The sequence below is a fragment of the Pan paniscus genome, chromosome 23, assembly GCF_029289425.2.
Source record: "Pan paniscus chromosome 23, NHGRI_mPanPan1-v2.0_pri, whole genome shotgun sequence".
NCBI lineage: Eukaryota > Metazoa > Chordata > Mammalia > Primates > Hominidae > Pan > Pan paniscus.
The window spans coordinates 34,293,595-34,313,044 of record NC_085927.1 but is presented as its reverse complement, the minus strand read 5'-3'; the positions used below and the strand labels follow the sequence as shown (position 1 = coordinate 34,313,044).

At 48.9% G+C, this 19,450-nt stretch overlaps 1 protein-coding gene across 1 annotated transcript in view; it reads right to left on the bottom strand.

The window, feature by feature from the left end:
* UPB1 (beta-ureidopropionase 1) overlaps window positions 1-19,450 on the bottom strand; it is a 36,831-nt gene that overhangs the window by 7,074 nt on the left and 10,307 nt on the right. The window contains exons 4-9 of the mRNA XM_003806382.5: window positions 13,361-13,455; window positions 10,720-10,881; window positions 8,808-8,977; window positions 3,762-3,843; window positions 2,196-2,238; window positions 460-614 (exon numbers count right to left, since the gene is read on the bottom strand). Coding sequence (XP_003806430.1) covers window positions 460-614; window positions 2,196-2,238; window positions 3,762-3,843; window positions 8,808-8,977; window positions 10,720-10,881; window positions 13,361-13,455 — 707 coding nt within the window. The remainder of the gene's footprint in view (window positions 1-459; window positions 615-2,195; window positions 2,239-3,761; window positions 3,844-8,807; window positions 8,978-10,719; window positions 10,882-13,360; window positions 13,456-19,450) is intronic.

Genomic DNA, 19,450 nt, shown 5'->3' with positions numbered 1-19,450 from the left:
AGCACAAGGGGCTTAATTAAGGTGACCAAGGAAGGAAGGCTGTGGCAGAGCCAGGCCTAGATTCCATTTCTCTGCATGACCCATTTCCTGCTATCGTCAAGGCCTAGACTGCAGGGACTGGCCACAAGCAGAACCAGACATGCACATTTATCTTGTGATAAGTGCAAATGCCTGGAAAGGAAAAAGGATTAGAGGAGCCAATCCATTCTATTCTCTGGACAAATGAAATTGAGATTAATTTGTCTGAAGGCACCCAGAATCTAAATCAGATGAGAGGAGAATTTATTGCAGCCTGCTGCTTGTACATTGTTTGACCCAACTGTTCCTCCCGGGAGCCAGCAAGGAGGCAGAGATTCAGCCCTCAGCTTACACAGAGCCCTCAGTTGGGAGCTGGTACCTCATGCTGCCATGGGCAACCCCGCAGAGGAGCAGGCAACAACAGGGGTCCTGGGGACCTACCTTGAAGTTCCAGACATCATTCACCTGCTGGCAGAGGTTTAGGTCGAGCTTAGCAACTAGCAGTCCATCCCGGCTACGGGACAGCCCAGGAGTCCGGCTGCTGTCAGGGGCTGCCACATAGCTTGAGCCATAAAAGTAGCCAAAGTCCTGGTGAGCTTTAAAGGAACAAAGAAACACATCTGTGAGCTTGTGTAGATGCACTGTGGGCTCCACAGAGGGTCAGGCACCTTGAGGCAGGCCCAGGACACGGAGTCCATGCCATCCTCCCCAGTGTCTGCCAAATGCTGAGGCCCAAAAGGCCTGTCTCTCATCTCAGGCCTGAAGGCCCAGCAAATTGCTGCAAATGGCCCCCTTATGCTGCTTCCCTTTGCCCCTGGGGAAATGTCTAAATGTCACCCTTCTGAGAGGTGTCGCTTCTACCCACAGCCTAAGGAAAACAGAAAGTCACACTCTGGGGGCTTCCTATGGGGGCCCTCACAGTGAGCTGGAGGCTCTGCCTTCATCTGCCTTGCCAGCTGCGTCACCCTTATCCTCCCTCCAGGCCTTGGTCCCTTCACCAGTCAGGGAGGACTAGCAGCCACCCCACACATGTGTAAGGAGCAGGTGGGGCTGGGCAGGGCCTAGCATGGCCCAGATGCAGCAGGCACCCAGTGGACGCTCATTCCCCTGCCCTTTCTGCATCTCTATTTGCAGTAAGTTAACTAGGATCAGGGACTCTAGAAGTCGGGGCATCTGAAATGGCGGCATCTGGGACCCTTTCAGGAAGTGTTTTCCTGGAAAACAGACTCGCTCAGCCCCTTCTGGCATTTTTTTTTTTTTTTTTTTTTTAGGTGGCGTTTCCCTCTTGTTGCCCAGGCTGGAGTGCAATGGTGCGATGTCAGCTCACCACAACCTCCACCTCCTGGGTTCAAGCAGTTCTCCTGCCTCAGCCTCCTGAGTAGCTGGGATTATAGGTATGGGCCACCATGCCCGGCTAATTTTGTTTTTGTATTTTTAGTAGAGATGGGGTTTCACCATGTTGGTCAGGCTGGCCTCAAACTCCCAACCTCAGGTGATCCGCCCGCCTCAGCCTCCCAAAGTACTGGGATTACAGGCATGAGACACCATGCCTGGCCCCCTCCTGGCTTTCTAGAGGACACTCTGAGCTACCTCCAAGTGTCCAAGCTACCTCACCAAGGTTCAGATACCTCCTTGGTGAAGGGGGCAGTCCCTACCTCCCTCATTCTTGGCCAGAGACATGGGAAAGGAGTCTTTAGGGTTCTTAGCAGAGGTGAGGTGGTATGTGCCCTTGGATCAAAACAAGCCATGGACTCTAGAAACCCAGGGCCATCCATGCCAATGCCCTGTGGCATCAGTACAGCTGGTTTGGGCAAGGGGAGCGGGGACAAGGACAAAGGAAAGTGGAAAGGGAGATCTATGGGCTGGATGAGAGCACCTCTCCCTTTCAGAGAGCTCACAGAGGATCCCCCACATCCTCTTGGTTCATCTTCACACCAGTCCCGGGGAATGGATGGAGTCCAACCCACTCCTCAAGCTCAGGACTGCCTATCCACACCCCAGCCACAGCCCGATTCCCACACTGCAGGCAATAAAGCAGAGAGGAATTGGCGCCTCCTCCTAGGTGCCAGGCATGCAGATGTGATCTGTGTGGCAGATCCTGACTGGAGGAAGCAGACAGAGAAGGGGAGAGGAAGGCCCACTCCTCAACTGCAGCCACCATGGTTCATGGGACATACCTTTCTTTCCATCTCCCGAGGTAAACTCGTTCGGGAAGTGCTCCTGTGAAATAAGACCAAGGTAAGAGGAACCTATAGGTGGCACTACCACTACACTCATTCCAGCTCACTCAGCCAGATGAGCAGGGCAATCAGGCCGAGAGGCGAGTCAGCCAGGAAACAGTTAAGGTGAGCTGGAATGGTCTGTACTCACCGGGCAATTAAGTGCTTATTAAACACTCCTGCTGAGCAGCCAGCCCTGGGCCAGAGGGGAATTTGACAAGTGGGGTAAAAACCTGGATGGTGCCTTTGGGGAGTTCATAATCTGAGAGAAGAGAAAGACATTGGGCACAGACTGGTTCTCAGGGCTGTGGGCACCTGAGGCTGGCCTGCTTGAAGTAATTAAAACCCCAGGCCGGGGTGTGTGAAGGCAGTGGGCAGGTACACACACTGCTTTCAGTATTTCCTCCAGAACCTAATGGAAACTGTACATCAACCTGTGATGGGGTTACATAGGCTAACTAAAACATCAGGTTTCTTTTCTATTTATTTATTTATTTATTTATTTTGGAGACGGAGTTTCATTTTTGTTGCCCAGGCTGGAGTGCAATGATGCAACCTCGGCTCACTGCAACTTCCACCTCCTGGGTTCAAGCAATTCTCCTGCCTCAGCCTCCCTAGTAGCTGGGATTACAGGCGCCTACCACCACGCCCGGCTAATTTTTTGTATTTTCAGTAGAGACAGGGTTTCTCCATGTTGGCCAGGCTGGTCTGGAACTCCTGACTTCAGGTGATCTACCCGCCTCGGTCTCCCAAAGTGCTGGGATTACAGGCATGAGCCTCCGCACCTGGCCTTTTTTTTTTTTTTTTTTTTTTGACAGAGTCACACTCTGTCACCCAAGCTGGAGTGCAGTGGCGCGATCCTGGCTTACTGCAACCTCTGCCTCCTTGTTCAAGCTATTCTCATGCCCCAGCCTCCTGAGTATCTGGAATTACAGGCACGTGCCAGCCTGCCCTGCTAATTTTTATATTTTTAGTAGAGACAGGGTTTTGCCACACTGGCCAGGCTGGTCTCAAACTTCTGACCTCAGGTGATCTGCCAGCCTCAGATTCCCAAAGTGTTAGGATTACAAGCATGAGCCACCAAACCCAGCCAAAACATTAGGTTTCTTTATGCTGCTAGAAGTCAGATAGACTTAGTGTAGAAACCTTGGTTATCTCAGACTGAAAAGATCTTCTGATTAGAGTTTGCTATCTGATTAATAAGGATGAGGAAGAGATATAATAAGTGCATTCTGTTTGGCAGTCAAAACTGTTAAGTGTATGGGGTCAATGGGGAAAATAAACTGGATACTTGGAGGTGATAGGGTGAGAACTGCCATGTCAAAGATCTTTTCAAAATGGCTTCAGCCAAATACAAAAACAGAAAAAACAGGAGGACAGAGATATCTTGAAAAGTAATAGACCAAGCCAGTTTTACCCCTTTCCGGACCCTAGGATTTGTGGCATGTGTGCAGAGGGAAGGGGGTGTCCCCACCAGAGCCACCAGGTGATGGCTCCTCTCCCCAGCCAGACCTCAGGACTTACGGTGCCCACTCGATTGATGGCGCAGGTGAAGCAGTGATTGGCAATGGCTGCGTTTCTGGCCTCGATGGGCCACAGGGACTCGCTGTAAGAGAGGACCAAGAGGAACCAGGTTGCCGACTTTCCAGCCAGACTCAGTGGATGCTCAGCCCTGAGCCTGGCCTGGCTGCAGGCTTTCCTGGGCCAGTGGTGGGGACAACCAGGAGACTCACCAGTCACACCCCAAACCTGCAACCAGGCCAGCCTGTCCTCAGCACCTTGCCCTGGCCTGAACAGCCTTTGGGAAGGGCCTGCTGCAGGCATAAGCCACGTGGCTGTGCTCTGTCAGAAGAATTGGCAGCCCTGGATCAAATCCTCATCCTGAGCCTCAGTTTCCTTTTCTGAAATGTCCTCAAAAGAAGACTATGAAGACTGAATGACCATGCAGGTGAAGATCCAAGTGGTAGGAGTTCTATAACCACCACTTCCCACCTCCATCCCTTCTCCTGGAACCCACCTGCTGGGCTGGGCAGAACCTCTCCTGGTGAATGCCAGAAGGGAGCCGGGGACCTGGTGGGCTTGTGCAGGGCCTGTGAGGGCTGAGCGCAGGCTGTACCTGCCCTACCCTAACTCTCCTACTCTGCTATGCTGCCTTGCAAGGCAATCTCCAAAGCGGGTGATTTCAGGGCCAGTAAACAAGAAAGGAACTTAGGTAATAGGATAAGGGGTCAGATTCGGCAGCAGGGTCACCTCCTCCAAGCTGGGCCATTTCCCAGTGACTTCCCATTTCCCTCTTCTGAACCTTGAGTCTCTAAGTAAAGGCTCCCTGGTTCTCTTACTGGCCAGTGGGCTAGTGGCCCAGGAGGGAGGCACCCCATGTGCTTGGCTGAGCTGTGGGCCCTCCTCACTTCAGCACCTGCAAAGGGAGAATGCAATGGGAGACACGGCCCCAACCAGAGACCCTGTCCTTCTCTGGCCTGCCAACTAAGATGTGACATGGAATCTAGTGGGCCTTCTTGTCACTAATTATCTTTTGTCTGAGGAACATCTTTAAGACTGTGGATTGACAGGAGTAATGCCCACTTAGAAACACTGTGTGACTAGGATCAAAATGCCCCGGAATCTTCCTTCATGTCAGCAGGCACCTGGTTTAAACCAGGGAGTAGGTGGAGGGGGTGGGTGCTTGTCATAAGCCTAATTCTCAGGAGGATTCACGAGTCTGAAAAAATAAAAAATCACAGGCTTGATTGAAGGGACTCATTTTGCTGCTTTTTTCCCCCAGCTGCTAAGCCAAGCTAACAAAACTTTTCAGAAATGATTTTTACAGAAACACACCAGTAAATGACATTTTCAGGAATTAAATAGACACTTGCAGGGCGATTGCCATAAACATCTTAGTTGCAATTCTCCAGGGAGGTGTTCTGCATAGGACCCAAACCCACAGCTGGAAATAAAATTTATGCTCTCAAAACCACCAGGGGAAAGGAAGCTGGGGTTAGTGAGAGCCCAGTGTGTGCAGGAATCATGACGTCTGATGGGGAGTGGGGACGTTTGCCATATTCCCAGCGCGGTGCACACACACCCCTAAAAATAATCGCAGTGGAAAGGCAAGATGCAGCAAGAGGATAGGATGGTGACTTGCCAATGAATGTACACAGGTGGTAGAAATCTTTGGTCACCCAAGCTGTAAGGGACACATCCTTGGATTATGAGGATAACCTAATCAAAAGCATTCAGACACTACTATGTACTTAGAACTGTGGGACTCAAAAATGAATGAGGACACCCTGCTGACCCATGTGTGTGCATGCACATGTGTATGTCTGTCTCTGATACAGGTGGCAGAAGGTGCCAGAAAAGGGGATGGATGGTTCTGGATGCTGTGATCCAATGCTGGTGGGGATTTGCCCAGCATTATGCTGAAAAACACTATCAATTCCATCATTCATCATTTTAAGAAAACAGGCCAGGATCCTACCATCTTAATAAACCACCTGTTGCCTTTTATCCACACTCCATGACTATCCTCATTCATAGGCAAACTTTTTTTTCCTTTTTTTTCCAAGAGTTCTGACCACAGCCTGAACACGTCTTTTTCTTGCTCACAGGCTTTCATCACTTTGCATTACCTTCATCATGACTCTTTATAGTGGCTGTACAATAACCTGTGGAAGAGGTGGGCTGCAATGTGCTTAGCTCAGACACTTCCCCCGCTGTCAGCTTTTCCCTTATTGTAAGTAAGCTGTTGTGAGCACCTTCACATGCATTGCCTTTCCCTGTTTTTTTTTTTTTCTGTCTTGTTCTGTCACCCAGGCTGGAGCGCAGTGGTGCAATATCAGCTCACTGCAAACTCCGCCTGCTAGGTTCAAGCGATTCTCCTGCCTCAGCCTCCCAAGTAGCTGGGACTACAGGTGCCTGCCACCATGCCCGGCTAATTTTTGTATTTTTAGTAGAGATGAGGTTTCCCCATGTTGGCCAGGATGGTCTCAAACTCCTGACCTCAAGTGATCCGCCAGCCTTGGCCTCCCAAAGGGCTGGGATTACAAATGTGAGCTACTGTGCCTGGCCTTCCCTCCTCTTTTAGATTGTTTCTTCAGGCTACAGTTCTAGGAGCATCATTATCAGGCCAAAGGGCATGAGCATTTTAGGAGCTCATGAAACATACTGCTTTCCAAAAGACCTGTTAGTTTTTACTGCCAGCCTCACCACACCCTGGAAAGCCAAGGGTTGGATGATTCTTGGCTGAGGAAAGAAAAATCAATCATTTTTAATAAGCCTAATAGGCTGCTGAGGACACAGCAATTATATGCATATTACACTGGGGTGCTTCTGTTTGCCTAACTGGAGCCAATAAAATAGGAGGGTCAGGGAGGGCCTCTGCACACACAAGGCGAGGAGCCATCTGAGTCCACAGCCACAACTTTGTCTGCCCTGGCCCAGAAGCCAGATGCCCTAGTGCTTCGGGTTCCTCTAGGGACCCCAGTGGGGAGATGGAGCTTGCCAAGTGTCTTACCCAGAGCCAGCAGAGGGGGCTGCTTTAGGGGGTGGCCCCAAAGTTCTGCCCAGGCCTGGTAGCTGGATGACCAGTAAAAACCCTACTGACAACCACCAATGAATGCTATCACTGGTGATCTGACCACCATGAGACTCCAGTATGTTCTCTGAGGGGAGATGGAGGCCTGATATTCCCCTTCTACCCAACAGTACCCCTCCTGGACATGGACCAGACCTCCAGGTACATGGGCAGGGTGGTAGACCTGAGGTAACAGAGGAGGGGTTGCATTCTGGCTCCAGAAGGAACCTGCTATGTAAATAAATGTTGAATGGGGAGGGGATATTACTCTTGAGAAAGGGGCACTGTATGAAAAGAAAAGGTAAATGTCACACCCTGACGTTTAGAAGAAATTCAACTGAAATTTGGCCGGGGGCAGTGGCTCACGCCTGTAATCCCAGCACTTTGGGAGGCCAAGGTGGGTGGATCACAAGGTCAGGAGATCGAGACCATCCTGGCTAAGACGGTGAAACCCCATCTCTACGAAAAATACAAAAAATTAGCCAGGTATGGTGGCGGGCGCCTGTAGTCCCCGCTACTTGGGAGGCTGAGGCAGGAGAATGGCGTGAACCCAGGAGGCGGAGCTTGCAGTGAGCCAAGATTGCGCCACTGCACTCCAGCCTGGGTGACAGAGCAAGACTCCGTCTCAAAGAAAAAAAAAAAAAAGAAGAAATTCAACTGAAATTTAGTCAAGAATGAGGACAAGAGAGACAAGTGCAGGCCGACAGAGACTCAAAGCTGCGCACCCACCAGAACTCCCCCTGCTCCCCACCCATGGCAGGACAGGGCACACCCCTGTCCTGCTGGGGACACTGGCAGCCAAGACCACAGAAAGTGAAAGCCAGCACCTCCTGCTGCAGGAATCCTGCTTGGAAAGAAGTGAGTTGGGGAGAAAAGTATTTGCACATAAATTCCTAGAGTTCTGTTACTTGTAGTGATGCAAAACTGGAAACCACCCAAATGCTCAGCCTTTGTGGAAGAGAGAGGCAGCAGCAGCAGAGTCATGCAGTCAGATCAGCTCGCTGGATGCCCCTCCTAAATGAGGGGCCCCAGGGGTGGGGTACTGCCCAGTTCTCGGGCTTCCGGGGCCACCCTCCCCTCATCCCCCAGCCCTGCCTTGACAAGGGAAGTTCTATCTGTTTAGGGGTGAGGCTAACACCGAAACACTTGTTATGTGTTATAAAAATAAAACCCTTCTCTGGTTAAAGACAAGTTTCCTCGACTGATCTCCAACTCCCTCATTTGTAGCTTCTCTTGTCCAGATGTCTGTCCTACCTGTGCAGGATGCTGCAGATGTGAGGACTAGGAATCCACAGTTCCCCATCCAAGAGCCAATGCTGGCTAGGCACCTACCATGCTCCAAGGACTTAGATGTGGGGGTTCTTTTTTGTTTTTTCGTTTTGTTTTATTTTTTGAGATGGAGTCTCGCTCTATCACCAGGCTGGAGTGCAGTGGTGCCATCTTGGCTCACTGCAACCTCCGCCTCCCAAGTTCAAGTGATTCTCCTGCCTCAGCCTCCCGAGTAGCTGGGACTACAGGCACACACCACCACGCCTGGCTGATTTTTGTATTTTTAGTAGAGACAGGGTTTCACCACGTTGGCTAGGCTGGTCTCAAACTCCTGACCTCAAGTGATCCACCTGCCTCGGCCTCCCAAAGTGCTGGGATTACAGGTATGAGCCACCGAGCTCAGCCCAATGTGGGGCTTTTTGAAGCCCCCTGCTGACTACAGGGAAAGGGGGAAATTATTTTCATCTCAGTGTTCAGAATCACAGCAGAGGTTGGTGTTTTACTGTAGAGCAGCTCTTGCTGTGGGTGGGGGATTGCTCATTGCCATCTTGAGGATTCTTTTCACTGAAAAGCTGGTCACATGTACAACATGCAATCCTGGGGGCTCAGCTCTGTTAACATCCTGGTGGCTGCGCCTGCCTGCTGCCACCTTGGAGCTCCACAGCCCAGCCTTGGGCTTCAGCTGGCTGGGCCCCAGGAAGCCCCCCAGACCCCACCAACTGAGTGACCTGAGTGCTCCTATCGTGGCCGAGGGGTTGAAGATGATCTCAGCCCCGTTGATGCTGTACATAAGCCAGTTGAGGGGGTGGTGCCGCCCGTAGCAAATGTTCACCGCGATCCTTCCAAACTGCGTCTGGAACACGGGGTGGCCCAGGTTTCCCTCCATGTAGTAAGTTGACTGAAAAGCAAAGGGCCATATACTGATGCCTCTGACCTTCAAGATTTCCCTTTCCTTAGACTCAGCAGAAAAACTGAAATATCACCAATAGTCCAGAGATGGTTACACTCCTGAGTGTGACTCTAAGTTCCAGAATTTCAATATGATAAAAACAAAACACACACAAAAAAACCCTGACACCAAATAAGCCAGCCCCCGGGGGAAATCACAGTGGCTTAAGCATTTGCCCAGTCTCCTTTCTGACATGTCACAAAAATCCCCACAATGACGTTCCACACTATTTCAAACTCTGGTGAGGTTTCAATTATGGTCCAACTCAAGGCTCGGGTTTGGTTGGCGTTAACACGAGTTGGTCAATGCCCTCAGCAATCACATGTCATTATATAGAACGGTGGAGCCCGGAGACCTGGAGCACATCCAAGCAACTCTCTCCCCGGTCAGAGGAGAAAGCTGCTTCCTGAGGGGGCATAGCTCGCCCAAATGATTAAGGCCAAAGCTTCTAGTGGAACCCACACCCTGAAAGCGCACGTTCTCCATCCTGCCTAGGGTTAAGGAGGTCCCTGTGGGGCAGGCGGACCAGACCCCATCCTCCCATCCCTGCTTCTCTGTCTGCTCCTAAGGGTGCCAGGGCAGGGACACTGTCCTGGACAGCACTGAGGGAAGCTACAGGGCAAATCAGGGTCCCAAACAGATCTGCTCCAGGAGCCTTCCACCTCCTCCTGATCCTGGCCATCAAAATTGGCCAGGGTCAGGCAGCAACCAGGATGTGTGCACGTGGTGAACACCGGAGCAGATCCTGCTGTGCTGAGACAAGCCCTGTGCTATCTGCAGGGAGCTAAAGATTAATCCCAGGGTAAACAGGTGAGGGGCGCGTCTTCCCACCCCCACCTCCAGCTGTTACTGAGAAACGCTGGGTTCTTCTTTCTCCCTGGGAAACCTCCTCTAGCTCTGCAGGCCATTTCTTATCTGCCTGACCAGCCTGAGAACGGCCAGGACCCCCACATTCATGGAGTGAGAACTGGGGACATCACATCCTGAACAACTGCATTAACGGCAAATCAAGTTCAGATTTAACATCTTAGGCATTAGGCAGAGGTCATTTCCCTCCTTCAAACATCCACCGCTCCCATCTTACCCACCCAGGGGTTGGCATTAACCAACCAAAATGGCCCCCCCAACTTATGCCCTGATCATGGGCACATGAAACTTCACATAATGCACAGTATACAGACATGCATGTTTGCCCACTGCCACCTGACACACAAACATGGGCCACCTCAGACTCCCCCATGATCCACAGACAAGGAATGCCATGCTCCAAACAAGGAATGCCACAGTCCAAACAAGGACAGGGCTGTGGCGTGCTAGGCTCTGAGCCTGAAAGGGGCCACAGGAATCATTTCATGTTTGTGCAATATTTACTTTTGGTTTTAATTTATATACCACTTACTTCAAAGAATTCAGGAGGCCAAATCAGGTTGTATTAAAAAAATATATGCCCCATTGTGCTAAAGGTGTTTGGGACTCCTCTGAGAGTCCCGCCTGAATCCTGTCTGCCTGTGTGATATAGGGCAATGTCAGGTAACCCTCTGAGCACTGCAGCCACACTGTGCTCCCGTCGAGTGTACGTGACATGGAGTATGATCCTGCACAGAACTTCCCCACAGAAAGTCCCACAGAGATCTACAACATACAGAGGGGCAAGTGAGCAGGGCTGGTTATCTATCTCATGGGTGGCTCACCTCGTTGAAATCACCCACTCTGGGGATGTGGTTTTTCCTGGTCTTTCCCAGGACTGCTCCGGAATTGGAGATCACCACGGCTGTATTCCACAAAACGTCCCCATGCTCGCTGTCTCGTTCCAGGATGGGAGACACCACCACCATGTCATGGTTCTTCGCCAGCTGGCAAAATGATAAATATGGCAGAGTCCCACTTATAAACCAATTGTTGTAGTTTTTTATCAAAGAAGAATGATCCTACTAAATCAATAGGCTTGGGTCAGAGCAACCACTTGCATTTGTTGTTTGGAACACTAAATACCCTGATGTCCATGCTTTGCTAAATAAGAATCACATTGTCCTGTACACAGTTGGTGGTAGAGTAAAATGGTGCAGCTGCTCTGGAAAACCATATGGGAGTTCCTCAAAAAATTAAACAAGAATTACCATTTGATCTGGCAATCCTAATCCTGGGTATATATCCAAAAGTATTGAAAGCAGAAGAGATTTGCAAACGCATATTCATTGCAGCATTATTCACAATAGCAAAGAGGTGGGAGCCAACCAAGTGCCCATCAATGGGTGAATGGATAAATGAAACACGGCACATCCATACAATGGAGTATCATCCAGCCTTAGATGCCATGGTTCTACGCTACACATGGATGAACCTTGATGATACTATGCTAAATGAAATAAGCCAGTCCCAAAAAGACAAATACTGTATGATTCCACTTGTGTAAGGTATCTAGAGTAGTCAAACTCACAGAAATGGAAAGTATAATATTAATAGAATGGTGGTTGCCAGGGGCTGGGGGAATGGGGAGCTATTGTTTAATGGGACAGAGTCAGATTTGCAAGATGCAAAAATTCTGGAGATCCGCACAGTGTGAATATACTTTACACTACTGAACTGTGCACTTAAAAATGGTTAAAATGGTACATTTTATATGTATATTTTACCACTTGAAAAAAGAATAAAAATAATAATCAAACGTCTTATCTATGCCAAAAATAAATTTCTTTGGCATCAAATTCCTTTTGTCTCAAGTAAGAACATCAGTCCCTGGTGACCACAGGATGAGCAGCCCAGTGGGTCATTTGTCCTCTACTCTAATTAGCCGTCATGATCTCTGGCCTTACCAACAGGATAGGGGAGAGGCATGCTCAGAAGGCAACACTAGGAGCCATGCTAAGGGCAGCCTCAGGTCCCTGTGGAGGCGGAGTGTCTCTGGCACCAGCTCTCTTTCACACTCTTCCTCCAGCCCTGGCTCAGACTTATCATCTGCAAAAGTCCCCTAACCAGTCTCCTTCCTCTTTTTTCCATAACAAGAAATCAACAACCTGGTGAATGAGAGATTTTTTTTTTTTTCCCCTACAGCCTGAGAACACCGATGTTTGGAATCACAACTGAGTATTGATAAAGTCACCATGATTATAGCTCTGCCCCAAAAGCCCCTAAGTATATGTATAAAACCTGAAAGAGAATACAAAGAAATGAAAAGAGTTATTGTGTTAGAGGTGAAAATAAGGATAAATGACCATTCGTCACCTCATGGGTTTTCTGATAACAGTTTTATTAAGATATAATTCAGGCCAGGTGCGGTGGCTCACGCCTATAATCCCAGCACTTTGGGAGGCCGAGGTGGCGGATCACGAGGTCAGGAGATCAAGACCATCCTGGCTAACACGGTGAAACCCCGTCTCTACTAAAAATACAAAAAAAATTAGCCAGGCATGGTGGCGGGCGCCTGTAGTCCCAGCTACTCCGGAGGCTGAGGCAGGAGAATGGCGTGAACCCAGGAGGCAGAGCTTGCAGTGAACCGAGATCGTGCCACTGCACTCCAGCCTGGGCAACAGAGTGAGACTCCATCTCAAAAAAAAAAAAAATATATATATATATATAATTCACACAGCATAAGATTCACTTTAAGATTGGTCAAGTACAGTAGCGAGAGGTGGGAAACAGCAGAACAAGGAGTCACTCTTTTGAAGTGTGCAATTCAGTAGTATTCAGGATATTCACAGAGTTGTGCAACCTTCAACACTATCTAATTTTAGAACATTTTCATCACCCTAAACGGAAACTTTGTATCCATTAGCAGTCACTCCCTTCCTCCCTCACCCCCAGCCCTTAGCCACCACTTATCTACTTTCTGTCTCTATGGATTTGCCTGTTCTGGACAGTTTATATAAATGGGATCATACAATATGTATTATAAGGTTTTAATGAAGAAAAATCAAAACCAATTTCTATGCTGATGAGACACAGGCCATGCATCGAAGCTTCTGTGACTCAAGCAAACTGCAGTGGAGCATGCAGAGCTCTGGATGAGAAACTGGCTTCTCTGGTCCCTGAATGCCAGCTCTGCCACTTGCCAGCTGTGGGACTTGCTACAAAAGTCACCTCCGACCACCCTCCCTGGGCTGCAGCTCCCTTGCCTGAAAAAGCTAATGGCCCTTCTGGAGCCTTACACTCTCCAATTTTAAGAGTACGCTAAAAAAAAAAAGTGGCAAATAGTCTTATCTAATCTTATCTGGCAAAACAAGCACCAAATGGGTGCATTTTCCATGGTGAAAGGCCAAACCCGGCAGCTGTGGTCATGCTCTGTGACTTGCACATATTTGGCAGCTGCTGCCAGAGGCACCGTTAATGTCCTACCTTCTGACAGAATCTGGTGGTGGGCCCATCCTCTGCTGACTCAGCAAATTCTGTCCAAGGAAGCTTCTCTCTCGTACAGAAGGCAAAGGGCATAGCTATAAATAGGAGAAAGGGCAGAATTATATCCAACATGCACAGCCTCTGAGGGGGGCTCCTCAGCCCAGCAGCGGGAAGTCACTGCAAGAGAATATAGTCTCAGGAGTGCCATGGCCTGGCTTCTGGGTCCTGTTCCTGGCTGTGGGCAGCCCTTACCTCTGGGCTTCACGGCAAAACAAGGGGCTGGGCCAAATGTCTTTCCCAAAGTCTTAAAAACAATTGCAGCAGGGACTTGAACAGATATTTGCACGCTCATGTTTACAGGAACATTATTCACAATAGCCAAAAGATGGAAACAACCCAAGTGTCTTATCAACAGATGAACTGATAGGTAAAATGTGGTATATATATATACACAATGGAATATTAGTCAACCCTCTTTTAAAAAGGGAAGAAATTCTGATGCATGCTTACATGGATGAACCTTTTAGAATATGCTAAGACACAAAACAAATACTGTAGGCGTCTACTCATAGGAGGTATTTAGAGTAGTCAAATTTTTTTTTTTTTTTTTTTTTTTTTTTGAGATGGAGTTTTGCTCTTGTTGCCCAGGCCAGAGTACAATGGCACTATCTTGGCTCACCTCAACCTCCCCCTCCCAGGTTCAAGCAATTCTCCTGCCTCAGCCTTCCCGAGTAGATGGGATTACAGGTATGCACCACCATGCCTGGCTAATTTTGTATTTTTAGTAGAGACGGGGTTTCTCCATGTTGGTCAGGCTGGTCTTGAACTCCCGACCTCAGGTGATCCGCCCACCTCAGCCTCCCAAAGTGCTGGGATTACAGGTGTGAGTCACCACGCCCAGCCTAGAGTAGTCAAATTCTTAATGACAGAAAGTAGAATAGCTGTCAGAGGCCAGAAGAGGGGATAATGGGAAGTTACTGTTTAATGGGTAGAGGTGTCCAATTGTGAATGATGAGAAAAGTTCTGGAGATCATGGTGATGATGGTTGCACAACATGAATGTATTTAATGCCACAGACTGTACACGTTAAAATGGTAAATATTGTTATGTATATCTATATGCCACACACACAAAGTTTTAAATTGCCAAAGTTCCCAACCAGCAGATCTCATGCTGTTGGCCAATCTGCAGGGTGGCAGGAGCTCCATTGACTCCTTGGGGAAAGTATCAGAAGGCTGCTGGGGATGGCACTGGGACCCCCCCTCCTCCTAGTGACAAGGAGGCTTCTTCAGAAATAAGAAAAACTACTCATTAATGATCCCACAAAAAGTTTGGGAACCACTGGACAGGATGAACATCTGCAAGGATTAATGCTCTTATTCTCATGATCTCTGGCCAGGCCCCACCTGGGAGCTAATTCAGTAGGAAATTTCATTCGACTCATTGGTTTTTGCTTTTTTTTTTTTTTTTTTTCAAACAGTAGGTACATACACACAGATTAACAGTTCAAAGATGCTGGTCATCTCCATGCACACCAAGTTCAGAGCAGTCTCCTACGCAGGGGATGGAGGGGATTCTGCTGGGGTGGGCCCTTGGGACCTTTGGCTATGTGCCTAATGCTGCTCTACAGCCCAGCCACACGTGAATATCTGCAGTGCATGGAGTTACCTTTAGTACCTGCCAGTCTGCTGGTGTGAACGGTGCCTCACTGTGAGTAAATGTTTCCCATATCTCCGGTGAGGCTGAACCCCTCACCACACATTCACTGGCCAGTCTGGATTCCTCCCCTACATTTTTTTGTTCATACCCTTTGCCTATTTCCTACTGGGCTATTCGTCTTTTTCTTTCTCAATGTGGAGAACTCAATTCCTTGTCTGGACTAATTCAGTATATACTTTGTAGATCTCCCACCTCACAATAACCCAAGTGCATTTCTTTCTTTTTTCCTTTTCTTTTGAGATGGAGTCTTGTTCTTGTTGCCCAGGCTGGAGTGCAATGACACGATCTTGGCTCACTGAAACCTCCACCTCCTGGGTTCAAGCGATTCTTCTGCCTCAGCCTCCCAAGTAGCTGAAATTACAGGCGCCCACCACCATGCCCATCTAATTTTTTTTGTATTTTTAGTAGAGATGGGTTTTCATCATGTTGGCCAGGCTGGTCTCGAACTCCTGACCTCAGGTGATCCAGCTGCCTCGGCCTCCCAAAGTGCTGGGATTACAGGCATGAGCTACCACACCCAGCCCAAGTCCATTTCTTTCTTTCTTTCTTTTTTGAGACGGAGTCTCGCTCTCGTTGCCCAGGCTGGAGTGCAGTGGCGCGATCTTGGCTCATTGCAACCTCCACCTCCTGGGTTCAAGCGATTCTCCTGCCTCAGCCTCCCAAGTAGCTGGGATTACAGGTGCCCGCCACCACATCCAGCTAATTTTTGTATATTTAGTAGAGACGGGGTTTCACCATGTTGGCCAGGCTGGTTTCGAACTCCTGACCTCAGGTGATTCGCCCACCTCAGGCTCAGAAAGTGCTGGGATTACAGGCGTGAGCCACCACATCTGGCCCCAAGTCCATTTCTTTTAGAGGGATTAGCCTAACAGAAGTTTCCAGTTGTCTGCTATTGTTCCAGCTACTTTGAACTAACTTGAGGGGGGTGTGCAGGAAGCTGTGTGATGTGATGGGACAGTGTTTAACTGGCCTCTGCGAGGGCCTTAAGACTCCTTTAGAAGTAACAATTGTAGACAGTATCTCCTAAATGCCAGGCATATGTGAAGCATGGTGCCTGGTAGAAAGAAGAAAACAGCTCCCCCATACGGCGGAGGGGGCCAGGGGAGTCTGAACCAAGAGAAATCCGGTGTGCAGCGGAAAAGTGGTTGGTTATATTGGGGGGCTGGAGGAGGTGGGGTCTGATTTGCATAGGGCCCAGGGGATTGGTTTGACCAGGTGTGACATTCAAGTAGCCCGCAAAAAATCTAGCCCTCCCACCTTAGCCCTTTAATATGCAAACGTGAGCTGCCATGATGTCCTGAACATGTATGAGTTATCTGGAGGCGGTCATGACACTTGGCACAGGTGGTGACAAGGAGAAGAGGGCAGGAATCGCCATGCTGGGTGGACCTAGTTTCTAATTGCCTACATTTGCATATCAAAGCTTGCTGGCCTGGCTCTTTAAGCCGCCTTTTCGGTTAGAAAAGAAATGGTTCAGGAGTTGCTTCTTATTACAGGAAAATTTCCACTGAGAACCTTTACTCCTTTATTCCTTTTACTCCTTTCTAGTTGCCTAAAAATTATTTCTTTATAACTCCTATCTTCGTAATAGGCAGATCGTCTCCAACATCCCTAAGCAGGTGTCACCCCCTTTATTTCACAGAGAAGGAAGAGAAGCCTCAGCCTCTCAATTCCTTCCGGTCCCAGGAAGCCTGGTCCTAAGAGAGTACCACAGTAAATATCCCGCCAATGGCACCACCACCATCTTGCCAAGCAGGCGGCAGGCACTGCCAGCAACAGTCCTGGGGGCCTTGGTACCAGGCTCAAGGCTCCCCAGGCTCGCCTTCTGTGAAGAGAGATGAATTATTTTAAGGAAGCCAACAGAAAAGCTGTTGAAAACACAAATGCTCCTTAATGACCATTAATTCTCAGCTTTCAGAGCATTAGGAGTGAGTCAAGTGCCCCCAGAGAATAAGCGGCTTCTTTTCCTGTTTACACAACCACTCTAATGTAAACACACTTTCAAAAGAAGGATGTGGAAGTGGGGTTGGGTGAGGCTGGCTGCAAAGTCCCAACTACAGTTCTTCAACTAGAGGGGACGAGGTTCCACATGCACTGACCTAACACCTGGCCCTCAGGAACTGCCAGCCTAGAGGGAAGGAGATGAATTAGAACCTGGTGCGGCCACACAAACCTGGCAATACAGAGTGGTCAGGGGGAGTCCTGGGGGAGTCCCCAGGGCCCCACAAAGGAGGGGTACCTGTGCTAGACTTTGATAAATGAGGGGGAGTTCCAGATCCAAGAAAGGGGAGATGTTAGTTCAACTATCCAGCCAATACTAATTTGTAGTGCCTGTCATGCACTAGGGATTATTCTTGCCACTAAAGATGAAACAGGGGTGGGTGAAGAGTTGGGAAAAACAAACACAGATACTATCCTCATGGAGCTCATAGTCTAATGAAGAGTGAGAGTACAAAGGTAACAAAAATAGGAAAACGACATGAACTTCTGGGACACAGACACGTGTTCTTTCCTGAAACCCCATTAACATGACAGGAAAGCAATGTTCATGCAAAGGCATATACCCACAAGGATGGAGCACTGAGGCACGGAAACACGGGAAGCTGGAAGGCGGAAAGATGCAGGCAAATCTCTCAGCAGATCAGAGAAAACTGAGTCCCGCTAGCAGTAGAGAAGATCTCCTGCTTATCCAAAGCTCAGGACCCAGGGGCACCAGGTACCTCTGAAGGTGGGGAAGCAGGGAAGTATGATAAACAAGGACTGGTCAAAGGTCTATTTAAGAAGCAGTTAGGGGCCGGGCGCAGTGGCTCATGCCTGTAATCCCAGCACTTTGGGAGGCCGAGGTGGGCGGATCACCTGAGGTCAGGAATTCCAGACCAGCCTGGCCAACATGGTGAAGCCTGGTCTCTACTAAAAATACAAAAATTAGCTGGGTGTGGTGGTACAGGCCTGTAATTCCAGCTACTCAGGAGGCTGAGGCAGGAGAATTTTTTGAACCCAGGAGGCGGAGGTTGCAGTGAGCTGAGAATGCGCCACTGCATGCCAGCCTGGGTGACAGAACAAGATTCCGTCTGAAAAAAAAAAAAAATGCAGTTAGGGCCAGGCACGGTGGCTCACGCCTGTAATCCCAGAACTTTGGGAGGCTGAGGTGGATCACCTGAGGTCAGGAGTTCGAGACCAGCCTGGCCAACATGGCAAAACCCCATCTCTACTAAAAATACAGAAATCAGCCAGGCATGGTGGCACGGGCCTGTAGTCCCAGCTACTCAGGAGGCTGAGGCAGAAAAATCGCTTGAATCCAGGAGGCAGAGGTTGCAGTGAGCTGAGATCGCGCCACTGCCCTCCAGCCTGGGTGACAGACCAAGACTCCATCTCAAAAAAATAAAAATAAAAATAAAAAAAGAAGCAGTTAGAAGTCCAGGTCCTTTCTCCACACCAAGAGGCTGGGACCTGCCCCATCTACCCCAGAAGAAGGCCAGAGGCTCATCCTCCAGAGATGGTTCAGCAGAGGCTCTCTGGCTTTGGAGCAGGGCAGATGAAAGCAAGTGAAGTGTCAAAACAGAGGGATTGAGTAAACATCAGCATGCTGAACCTTTGTTCTCCTTCCCTTCTTGGCACAAGGGCAGAAAAATCTCTGGGGACTCTGACCAGCCTGAAAAGAATGACCCAGAGATACTAACACTGGGATTACCTGGGAATTACCACTAAATCAGATCACCCTATAATGAAGCTCAGTGGGTGAGCCCCTACTACAAACTCAGAGCTCACAGATTTTTAATCCCCAATTCTTAAAATATGAGCAATCAAACAAAGAGTCCAACTTGGAATAAGGACTCTTGGAATAAGAGAGAAAAAATTTACTTAATATTAGTATCCTTAGAGATAAGAGAAGATATCGCAACCATGATGCAAGAACAGGATGTAATACAACAGGGACTTTCAGACCAAAAGAACACTAGTAAATTCAAAATTTGATAGCAGAAATGAAAGGTTGAATAGGAGGGCTGACTGACAAATCAGATCAAATCCACCAGAAAATTGAGCAAAAAGACAAAGTGGTGACTGGGCCCTGTGGCTCACGCCTATAGTTGCAGCATTTTGGGAGTCCAAGGTGGGAGAATTGCTTGGGCCCAGGAATTTGAGACCTGCCTGGGCAACACAGATCTCATCTTTACAAAAAAAAAAAAAATTCAAGAAAATTAGCCAGGTGTGGTGGTATGCATCTATGGTCCCAGCTACTCAGGAGGCTGGGGCGGGAGGATTGCTTGATCCTGGGAGGTCAAGGCTGCAGTGAACTGTGATTGTGCCACTGCACTACAGCCTCAGTGACAGAGTAAGACCATGTATCAAAAAAAAAAAAAAAAAAAGGAG